We start from the raw sequence: 10465 nt of genomic DNA on the forward strand, positions 1-10465 counted from the left end.
CCACATTGTCCAGCCCAAAATCCATGTGAAAGCTGCTTACTTTGAAATTTAAATCATTAAACAACATTTGATTATGAAATAATTGAAATTATTGGATTCTCCAACATCACACTCACACAACTGTGCCTTTTTTCCCAACAGCAACCTAACCTTCCTTTTGTTGGGACCACGTCTGGCGCCTTCCCTTTTTCATTTGAACTTTCAAATGCCTTCCTTTTTGGGCCGTAAATACCTTATAACATGATTGTTAAACTCCCAATTTTACGGGTATGATTTTATGATTTTTTGTATTAAAAATCCTTACGATTTTACGATTTTGAAGTTGAATCGCACTCGATTTTACGATTTTACATGTCGAAGACCCTCTTACGATTTTACGATTTTAACAACCTTGCCTTATAATTAGGTTCCAATGTTCAATCTAAACCCATCATGGCTGCAATAGACACTATTGCTTGCAATCAAAAGTGTATTTGAATGTTTCCATTGTCATGATCATGAGCTTGTCTAGTAAAAATTTGAGTTTCGTGGGCAAACATACGAAAACCATTTTTTTACTTGGATTTTTGGGATATACTTGTTACGATGTGTGATGGGATTTATATGGGCTTGCATTTCGTGTGTGATTGGTGCAATATTTTACTCATCAATTATGTGAAGGCCAAATTTATATTTTTCTTCTTATACTTTTATATTTTTTTCGTGTTAAATTTTTTATTATTTTGATTACACTTATGAACTTATATTTTTTAATTAATTTAATTCATATATTTTGATTTTTTTCATATGACAATATAAATTTTTTATTATTTCAATTATATTTCTAGACCTATATTTTTTAGTCAATTTAACCTCTGTATTTTAATGTGAATAGAAAGTGACGTGCATTTTATCATATAATTTTAATTTTTTTTACACATAAAAGTGTAGGATTTAAATTGACTTGAAAACATAAATTTAAGAGTGTAACTGAAATAACGAAATGTTTGGATTACTAATAGAAAAAATATCAAAGTACATGGGTTATATTAACTTAAAAATTAGGTTTAAGAATGTAATTAAAATAATAAAAAATTTAAATAATTACATAAAAATAAAATATAAAAGTACAAGAACAAAATATATGAATTTGGCCACTATGTGATGGGTCTCTCCAAGCGATAAAATTCTATATACCATGTAGCAGAATTTTGTCTAGTTCATATAAATTGAGCGAGTCACGCATTAATGAGAATTATTTCAGATAAAAATCCAACAACCTCATATTGAAAAAAAAAAAAAAAATATATTTGATTGTTTGACATTGAAATGTTGCTTTCGACTTGAATGGTATTTTGAATGAAAAAATTTTTAAGAGCCAAACAGGCTTATAGAATGAGAGTGATAAAACTAAAATGCCATTGTTCACATTACATTACATTTTTTTTAATGTAATATGGGTGAAGACATTTTAGTCTTTAACCCTTATTCTATAAAGTTGTCTGTCAACCTGTCTAACCCTATAAAAAAACTCGAATGAATGTTTGGTGTTGATATTTGTATGGAAGACATGTGTAGTCTATAAATCATTATTCTTTAATGTTATTGTCAACTAACATGATTTAAAAAGAAATTCAGACAAATGAAAAATATGAATTTATATATATAATAATAATAAGGGAATGTTAATTATTGTCTTATAGTAAAGGGATAATAAGTGAATATTATTTTTAGATAATATGTATTTATTCTATTTTATTTTGATTATTTAAACAATATAATTGATTGATTAACCCAATGTTAAAAACATTAATAATAATAAAAATATTTATTAAATTCATTCCTAAATTTCCAGTTCAGGTTCTATTCTCATGATTTTGGCAAAATATGGAATAAACTGAATATATTAATGTTTTCAAAACTAGATTGAACATGGAGTCGTAAAAGAGAATAATTGTTCTTGATTCAGTGATCCGATCGAGGTGGAACCGATTGGAGTGGCCGGTTTGCTTCATACATCGAGCAACACAACAAAAAATTCATTTATAGTCCATATATCAATCACTAATATCTAAATTAGAATTCGAAAGTCGATTAAATAGTTGAACAAATAGACAACCACCCCCAAAGGCTTTGCTGAATAGTTAAATTGATTTTATTTATTTTTAAAAAGCTAAAAATACTACTATTTTGAATAATCATAAAATTTTAATTTATATTATTCGAATTACATTGATTGAAATGGTCAACGTTTCGACCGCTAATTCAGTCCCAACCATTTTTCTCATCAAATCAAAGATTGTGTCGACTTCATCAAAGATTTTGTCGACTTGATCATCGAACTTCAAAAATATTGAAATATATGACTGGGGAATTTATTAAATTAAAAATTTAGCTAACTTGAAAATTTAATAATTGATATTCATTATAATGACATTAATTAGAAAAATATAACTGCATTAATTACATTTACATTTACTTATCTAAAATCGCCTATTATTTGAGAAAGGAATGTCGATTTGGGAATGAAAAATAATGAAAAAAATAAATGGTATTGGGAAAATACCAATTTCGCCCTTCAGACTTGAGTAACGTTCACCGGCTGGTACGGGAGACTTGGTTTCTTGTTGGCGATCTTTTAGGTCAAAAGATCGGCGATTAAATCGAGTCCGCGGAGACTTGACAGTCAGACCGCATTTGCTTTGGATTATCTATCTACCACCAGTGTGGCGTTTCTTGGCACTTCACACATCGCTTTCTCTCTCATTTTCTGGCTGCGTTTTCCATCGTTTTCTCGCTCCTCGTTGTTTGAGTCTGCAGATTTTCCCTGCAGGCAAACACCACCAGAAGAACAAGAAGAGGGACGCCTAAGCCCTAGACAGGCCCCGGAGGCGGAGCACTTGTCAATGGAGTCTCTCTCGCGTCCCTTTCACAGGAAAACCTCTTCTGCAACTTTCTCGAAGAAGCTCACCAATGCGACGAGCTTCTCCTCAGCCAAGGGCGCGTACGACGACGTCTTTTTCAGCGGCGGGCAGAGGTGCGGAGCCCCGACCTCCTACTCGTCTCCAATCGAGGACTACAATGAGATTTTTGGTGGCTCTCGTGGTTCTTCGATTCCGACTCTTGATCTTTCGGTCCTCGACGAACAGAAAGTTTCGGCTGATGTTCGAGGCTCGAAGCCTGATTATTTGAAGATTTTCGGGGGTTTTCGCGACGAAGATATTGCTTTGTCCTATGAGGAAATGTTTGAAAAGCCGAAGGGAGCTAAAAGTTTATCTAACGAAGCGAGGTAAGTTCTCCGGTCACGTTTTCTCCATTATTTCTTTTCTTCTTTATCTAATTCTGTTGTTTATTCGGATTGAAAATGTAACTGATATTAATATGAAATGTGAAGGATTGTGCTTGTGGTATAATCAATCATCTATTTGTCTCTGTGCTGATGTTGCTATTGTTGTTGCAAGGTGTTTATTTTATTGAAGGTTAGTAGTGTAAGAAAATAAGCTGTAAGAACGAGAATTTCAAGTTTGGGATTTTAATTTTTTACTTTATGCGGCTGGAATTATGAAGATAACTTCCATGCTCAAGACAAATAGGCCTATTTGAGTTGAAATGGATGAAAATCCCTAAAATTGGGCCTGAGCTTAACCCGATTGCTTTGGAACCATAAACATTATCCGCATGGGCGACAAAGACTAAAAATGAGAAGCTTTAAAAAGGTGTAGATGAATTTATGGTTAGTTACAGGTATAGATACTGAGTTAAGGATGCAATCAGTACAAATGACATGGACTACGCTAATTGTTTGCTAGAGCAAAAGTGTAGCGAAAGAAAGTTAAGAGGATAGTGGAGTTAATGTTTCTGGTGAGATTCCCGACAAAGCGGTTATGGGGGATGTTTCAGGATTGTGTAAAGTAGAGTTAGCCAGTACCAACTTGAAAGAAAGTAGAACTAACCGTTTTGGCACATTCATCACCTAGAACAATCTGATTGGACGCTTGAATGTCGTGGCAAAATTTTAACCCTCGGTCATAGATAACGTAAAAGATATTTGGTTATCATTATCAAATAAAGCTTGAGAAAAATAGAGAGGGAATGTACTTTTCCATCTAATTAGGAGTTACTTGGTCTCCATATTGGTCATTTAGATTTCTTCAAATCCAACTTGTTTTGTTCGAATTTGGATATATTCTTTATTGGGACCTCTTTCAGAACAGTCATCTGTTATGCAAGAAAATTAAAGGTTCAGGTTTTAGATGTTTTCCAACATGCCTCCATTTCCTAGTTATGATGCGTGTAATACTAATTTTGCCTGTTTGTGCTTCATCAAACACACCCCCCAACCCCAAACACTCCGCACCCCCCCCCCCCCCCCAAAAAAAAAAAAAAAAAAAATACACACAAATTAAACCTTTCTATTTGGCAATTGTTATGTGCACGTGTAGGAGCCCTTCCAAAAAAGCATCTCCTCCATATGTGTCAGCTAGATCAAAGAATTGCAAAGAGAAAGATTTTCAATGTGAAGCACCTAATCAGTCAGTTGAGGGTATGAAGCAGTTTAGTATGTGTTCTAACAAAACCAGTCAAGGCAGCGAGAGGACAAATGGGACGACTCATTTAGCTCATCTCAGTGCTCCTGGATTTACTTCTTTAAATGGCAAAAATCATCCTCTCCAGAAGACAGAAGGGAAGCAGTCAGTACCCTTCTCAAAAGTTGATGCAACACCCATTCCAAAAGTCAGTGCAAAGCTCCCTAAAGAACAAGCTTCTGACAGTGTAGGCAGATTTACAAGTCAGTCTAGTGGTCAGAAATTCTATTCAATTGATAAGCCATTCAATGCAAATGAAAATGGCCTCAAAACACATTCCTCTGAAGAACAAGCTTCTGACAGTGTAGGCAGATTTACAAGTCAGTCTAGTTGTCAGAAATTCTATTCAATTGATAAGCCATTCAATGCAAATGAAAATAGCCTCAAAACACATTCCTCTGAAATGTCATCAACTTCAAATCTTCCTGCTAACTTTTCCAGGGATAAGAAGAGCAAAAGACTTGGGTTGATGGATTCAAACTTCAGGGTTTCTAAAGGTGATGCCCCTAAAGCTGGTCCGAAAGACTGTTCACCATCATTCTCTGATGAGGAGGTTGATGGAAATTCAGCAGCTGCTGCCTCTGTAGCTGCCTTGAAAAAGGCACTGGAGAAGGCTCAAGCTAGTATAAGAATTGCAAAAGAATTAATGGAAAGGAAGAAGGATGGTTGTCATAGGTTTTCAAAGCCAAAATTTAAGGATGGCTTGGATAGAATGAGAAGAAGGGAGGACAAAGTCACCATAGAGGCTGGCAGAATCAGGGAAAAGAATGCCAAGGAGAAACATGAGAGTGCTGATGTTGTTTTGCATGTTTTTACTAATTCAGAGAGGGAAAAAGCACGGAGAAGTTGTAAAATAGCTCCTGACTTCAAAGAGAACAAGGAAGTCTTCATGACTGAAGAGGTTGTTGGAGAAGCAACTGGGAACAAATCAGAATCAACTGAAGATTGTGACACTTCTAGACAGTTTTCTGAACTGGCAAAGGCGGGTGAAGCAACATTGGTATGTGAGCTTGCAGATGGCAGAAACAACATTATGCCATCTGTAGATAGATGTGGATGTGGAAAGAAAGAAATGGAAACAACTGAGGAAATCTTGGAGCAGCTAGATAGAAATGACAAGGAAGTGAATGAAGGTCAGGAACTGGAGGATTTGGAGAGGAAAGAAATTGAAACAGATGAAAAAATCTTGGAGCATCTGGATAGGACTGGCAAGAAAGTGGATCAACATGCTCAGGAACTGAAGGATTTGCAAGGGAAACTAAATGGACAGGATGGGCTGGAGAACTTGGAAAGGAAGCTAAATGCACAGGATGAGCTGGTGGATTTGGAAGGGAAACTAAATGCACAGAATGAGCTAGAGGATTTGGAAGGGAAACTAAATGCACAGAATGGGCTAGAGGTTTTGGAAGGGAAACTAAATGTGCAGAATGAAGAGCTGGAGGATTTGGAAGGGAAACTTAATCCGGTTCAAATGGTACAAGATAGGGAACAGCATGTTTGTAAGTTGGATGGCACTTCAGATTTACACAAGGAGGAACAAGATGGGAATGCAGGAGTTTCTGTATATTATGAACAGACAGAGGAAAAACAATATGGTTCCTGTGGGCAGGAAAATGGCAAGAAGAAAGTGGAAGAATTTCTGGAGCCAACTGAAAATTCAAAGGAGTTCCCCTTGCAAGAGGGGAACGCAAATATCAGTAAGAATCCCCTTCATGAAGTTCAGGTGTGCATGGAAAATGTGAACAAACAAGAAGAGGTTTATGAAGAAAAACAAAATAAGGTGGTGGAAGATGTTCACCGGGAGGAAGAAGGTGAGAGTCTAAGAAACATTTCTGAACAAGATGAAACTGCTGAGAGACCTGAAGCAGCTTTTGAGTGGGTAGATTATGCAGATCCCTGTGAAGTGGAAAGCAATGAGAAGAGACCAAGTGATGATATCCACGAGAATGAAAACAGTGAGAAGATTTTGGACAAGATTTATGAACTGGACATAAGTAATAAGAGAATACATGACGCTCTTGGTGGAGAGGAAGGTGAGGAAATTCATGAAGATGATAGTAATTGGGAGGGAGGGGAGAAAATACCTGTACAGGCTTGTGAATATGAAGATACTGAGAGCATTCAGAGAGAGAAAGCAGGTGCTGAAAGAATAGAAGAAACTAAGGAGGTTATCGAAGAGATGATGAATCTCAGTGCAAGTAGTAATGGATGTAAGCAGGATGCAGGTGAGATCCTAAGCGACGGTAAAGAGGCTCATGGACTTGAAGGAAATGATGATGCTGAGATGCAATTTAAAGAAAATGAGAGGATATCAGATGTCACTCAATCTTCCTGTGAGTTGAATGAGGATGAAAATGGACTGGAGGCAGTTGAAATGGCTAATGTGCTGGGAGGAAATAATGGTGGATTTGGCTTGGTTGGACATGCTGCTGAATACACAGGGATCAAGAACAGGATGAAAGATGCATCTGAGTCCCTTCTTTTGGATGAAAATCAGTCTAGTATTGGTTTAACTGACAAAATTTCTGTACACAAGCAAACAGACCAAATTGAAAAAGAATATGAATTGGCCTCCAATATGAGAAATTCTATTAAGATATCCATGTGTGAATCAGGAGAAGATGAGGAAAAATTCAACCAGGACAAAAGTGACTCCTGTCTAGAAGAAGTTGGGATTTATTTCAACACCTCTCATGGGAAAAGTCAGTGGGTTGAAATGGGGAACAAAATGGAAAAATCTCGACCACCTGGTGAATTCAAAATGGAAGAGAAAATAATAGGGGTAGATGGGGAGATCAAGACAACAGAAAATACAAAGAAGAATGAGGAGAATCTTGGTAAAACCTTAGCAGTTGAAGAGAAAGGAACCAATGAAACTGCACAAAAAGAAATGAAGACTGGAAAAGAATGCCTTAGGAAAAATGAAGCAAATTATAGGGAGAGAGAGCGGGAAAAAGGTAGAATAGCTGTTGAAAGGGCAATTAGGGAAGCTCGTGAGAGGGCTTTTGCTGAAGCTCGGGAAAGGGCAGAAAGGGCTGCTGTTGAGAGAGCAACTGCTGAAGTCCGGCAAAGAGTAATGACTGAGGCCCGAGAAAAGTTGAAGGCATATACAACAACTAAATCATCAGCTGACAAAGCTTCTGCTGAAGCCAAACTTAGAGCAGAACGTGCTGCAGTAGAGAGAGCAACTGCAGAGGCTCGAGAGCGTGCCCTCGAGAAAGCGTTATCACAGAAGGCTACCCCTGGACCAAGAGACCAGGCAGAGAGATCTGCTGCTGAGAAATTTTCTGGTGTTTCCAAAGATGATGGAATGAGGCACAGCATTCCACCTGTGAGTCTCATTAACCTTGCTAACTTTTTGTGTTATGTACATCAAGAAGAAACCATTCAATTACTTATTTCCACATGATACACAGAAATTGGATGCAAATAATAGTGAATCAGCTCAGAGGCGTAAAGCAAAATTGGAGAGACACCAAAGGACAATGGAACGGGCGGTATGTATTTTATGTCTGTTTAGATTAGGAAAAGTTCTTGACCTGTAAGATAAATACTTAATTCTTTTTCCCTGTTTCTTGCAGGCAAAAGCTCTTGCAGAGAAGAATTTCAGGGATCTTCTTGCTCAGAAAGAGCAAGCCGAGAGAAATGTAATTATTTATTAAGCTGAGTTTTGTATATGTACTAAAGTTAGCAGTAACAGGCATAAATTTGCCTTACTGTCCTTGTTCTATTTTCAATTACAGAGATTGGCAGAAACTTTGGATTCTGAAGTAAAGAGATGGTCAAGTGGAAAGGAAGGGAACTTGAGGGCACTTCTCTCGACACTACAATATGTATGTACAGGTTTCTACTTCTGTTTAAATATTTATTGCCTTTGCCAGAATCATTAGTTGCTTTAAACTATTCTCAATGCCTAAATCACCTTTTGAAAGAGACCATAGACCATACTAAAGATAGCACCAGAAGTAGATGAGTTATCTGTGAGAAATATGAGAAATCAAGGTCTTATGCAACTTGAAAAACAGATTGACATCATCATGTAGAAATCTAGTTATCGCATTCATTAAACTGAGTGCTTTGAGTAGAGCATTCATAATTAGATGAAGAGCAAGTTGTGTTTTACAGAAGCATGGACAAATTTACTATCTTAATGGTTCTCTAATTTCTATAAAGTTCTTTTTCAACATGCGAAGGTTGCAATTGGTGGAGTTTTTCTACTTCACCACTAACTTTTGTTCTTGGATTCTACATAAGTTTTTAGCACTGTATTTATGTAAATAGCATCTCTATTTACTCAAGTATTTCTGTTAGTGTTGACTGGAGTATCTTTGTCTGCAGATCCTTGGACCAGATAGTGGCTGGCAACCTATTTCCCTGACAGAAATTGTAACAACTAATGCTGTAAAGAAAGCTTACAGGAAGGCCACTCTTCATGTTCATCCTGATAAGTTGCAGCAAAGGGGTGCAAGCATTCAACAGAAGTACATATGTGAGAAGGTTTTTGATCTTCTAAAGGTGCGTGCACAATCCTGTTCTATAGCAAATATTTCAAAGTTCGAGATGCCGCGAAGATTTACTACAAAAAAGTTTTGAATTTGGCAGAACAGATGTTAACTGTATCCTATAGTGACAAAATTAAACCTAAAATCCCACTTGATCCCTGGATCTACCAAATCTTATGTGGATGCTTGTCCATGTCATGAGAGAATATATTTTGTTCATTTTGTTGACAGCATAACGAAATGAGAATTTCCTAGTAGTGTTAATTTGAACCCTAGTAGCCTTGAGTTTCTGCGGTGGTCAAGACTAGAATTTCCAGATCATGTGTTGGGGCTAAGCAATTCTCGCAAGGCCTACCTTATACTAGTTACTGTAATCATATTTTTATTTCAAGATAGATAATGGATGGCATTGTGAATTCTGAGTGCATTGTATTTTTCAGTTATCCAACTGTATGAAACAGTAGAGCATCAGGTTGAAAGAATCTTACATGACCATTCAACCCGGTTGAAGGTGTTTCTGAGCATTACCTTTTAGACTCATTTTAATCTCATCTAAAGCAGTGGTTTTTTCATCCCACAGGCTGCTTGGAACAAGTTCAACTCTGAAGAGAGGTGACAAGGCAACGATTTTCCGGGAAGTAGGTGCTGTTTGGCTTCATGCTGTAACATATTTAGTTCTTCTTGTTTCAGTATTTGGGATAAAAGGGGAAGGGGCTGGCTGACTTACCTGCCAAACTCCCTTTTATTTTCCATGTAGTTAGCTCAAGAAAGTGGGGTAAAAAAGAAAATGCATTATAGCTCAAGAACATCCATGGAATTTAGAATGTTTTCATTTCAAATTTGAATGATGAAGATCCTTTCATCTAGCATGAAAGGACTCCGAATTGTAAATATTTATGAATTTTGAGCTTAATTTATCATTTATTATGTATCATAGTGACTGTTAAACTGATAGTAATTTCTCCATATTTGGATGAATTCTGATGCTTCAAAGCTTCAACATTTTTGTGATGCCTGCCTTTTAAGATTACCCAAATCCATAGGTAAAAGATTCTTAACTTCCTTTCAAATGTTTCTCAAAGCTTTCCTCTTTCCAATAAATAAACCCTAAATTCATTGCAAATCTGATTGCTAGTTACTGATTTGGGAAAAGGAAAGGCGACTCTGACTTTGCTGCACTTGGCTTGAGTGGTGTGGTAGATGTATCTACCACTTCAGATGATGATTTCTTTACCAACCCTGTGGTCAAAGGTACTAGTTACAATGAATTAATCTACTTTGCCTGAGATGCACAGAGAAACTTACTAAAATAAGGGTCAAAAAAATCAAAATGCTCTCTCACATTGCAAATTCGCAAAATGTGCCAGTTACTTTCTCCTCTTCTTTCTCATGGCCGCC

At 36.6% G+C, this 10465-nt stretch overlaps 1 protein-coding gene across 2 annotated transcripts; it reads left to right on the forward strand.

The window, feature by feature from the left end:
* The first annotated feature begins 2716 nt into the window (after window positions 1-2716).
* On the forward strand, window positions 2717-10001 carry LOC127807997 (auxilin-like protein 1). 2 transcript variants are annotated; one of them, XM_052346289.1, is made up of 7 exons: window positions 2717-3268; window positions 4422-7896; window positions 7982-8062; window positions 8147-8212; window positions 8309-8398; window positions 8904-9080; window positions 9648-10001. In XM_052346289.1, exons 1-7 carry the CDS (start codon window positions 2886-2888, stop codon window positions 9681-9683), a joined length of 4308 nt encoding a protein of 1435 aa, XP_052202249.1. In that variant the 5' UTR covers window positions 2717-2885; the 3' UTR covers window positions 9684-10001. The 2 variants fall into 2 exon arrangements, with proteins under 2 accessions (XP_052202249.1, XP_052202250.1); XM_052346290.1 differs by having other exon boundaries at window positions 5007-7896.
* The last annotated feature ends 464 nt before the right edge of the window (window positions 10002-10465 follow it).

This window comes from Diospyros lotus, chromosome 8 (genome assembly GCF_014633365.1).
Source record: "Diospyros lotus cultivar Yz01 chromosome 8, ASM1463336v1, whole genome shotgun sequence".
In the NCBI taxonomy this organism is placed as follows: domain Eukaryota; kingdom Viridiplantae; phylum Streptophyta; class Magnoliopsida; order Ericales; family Ebenaceae; genus Diospyros; species Diospyros lotus.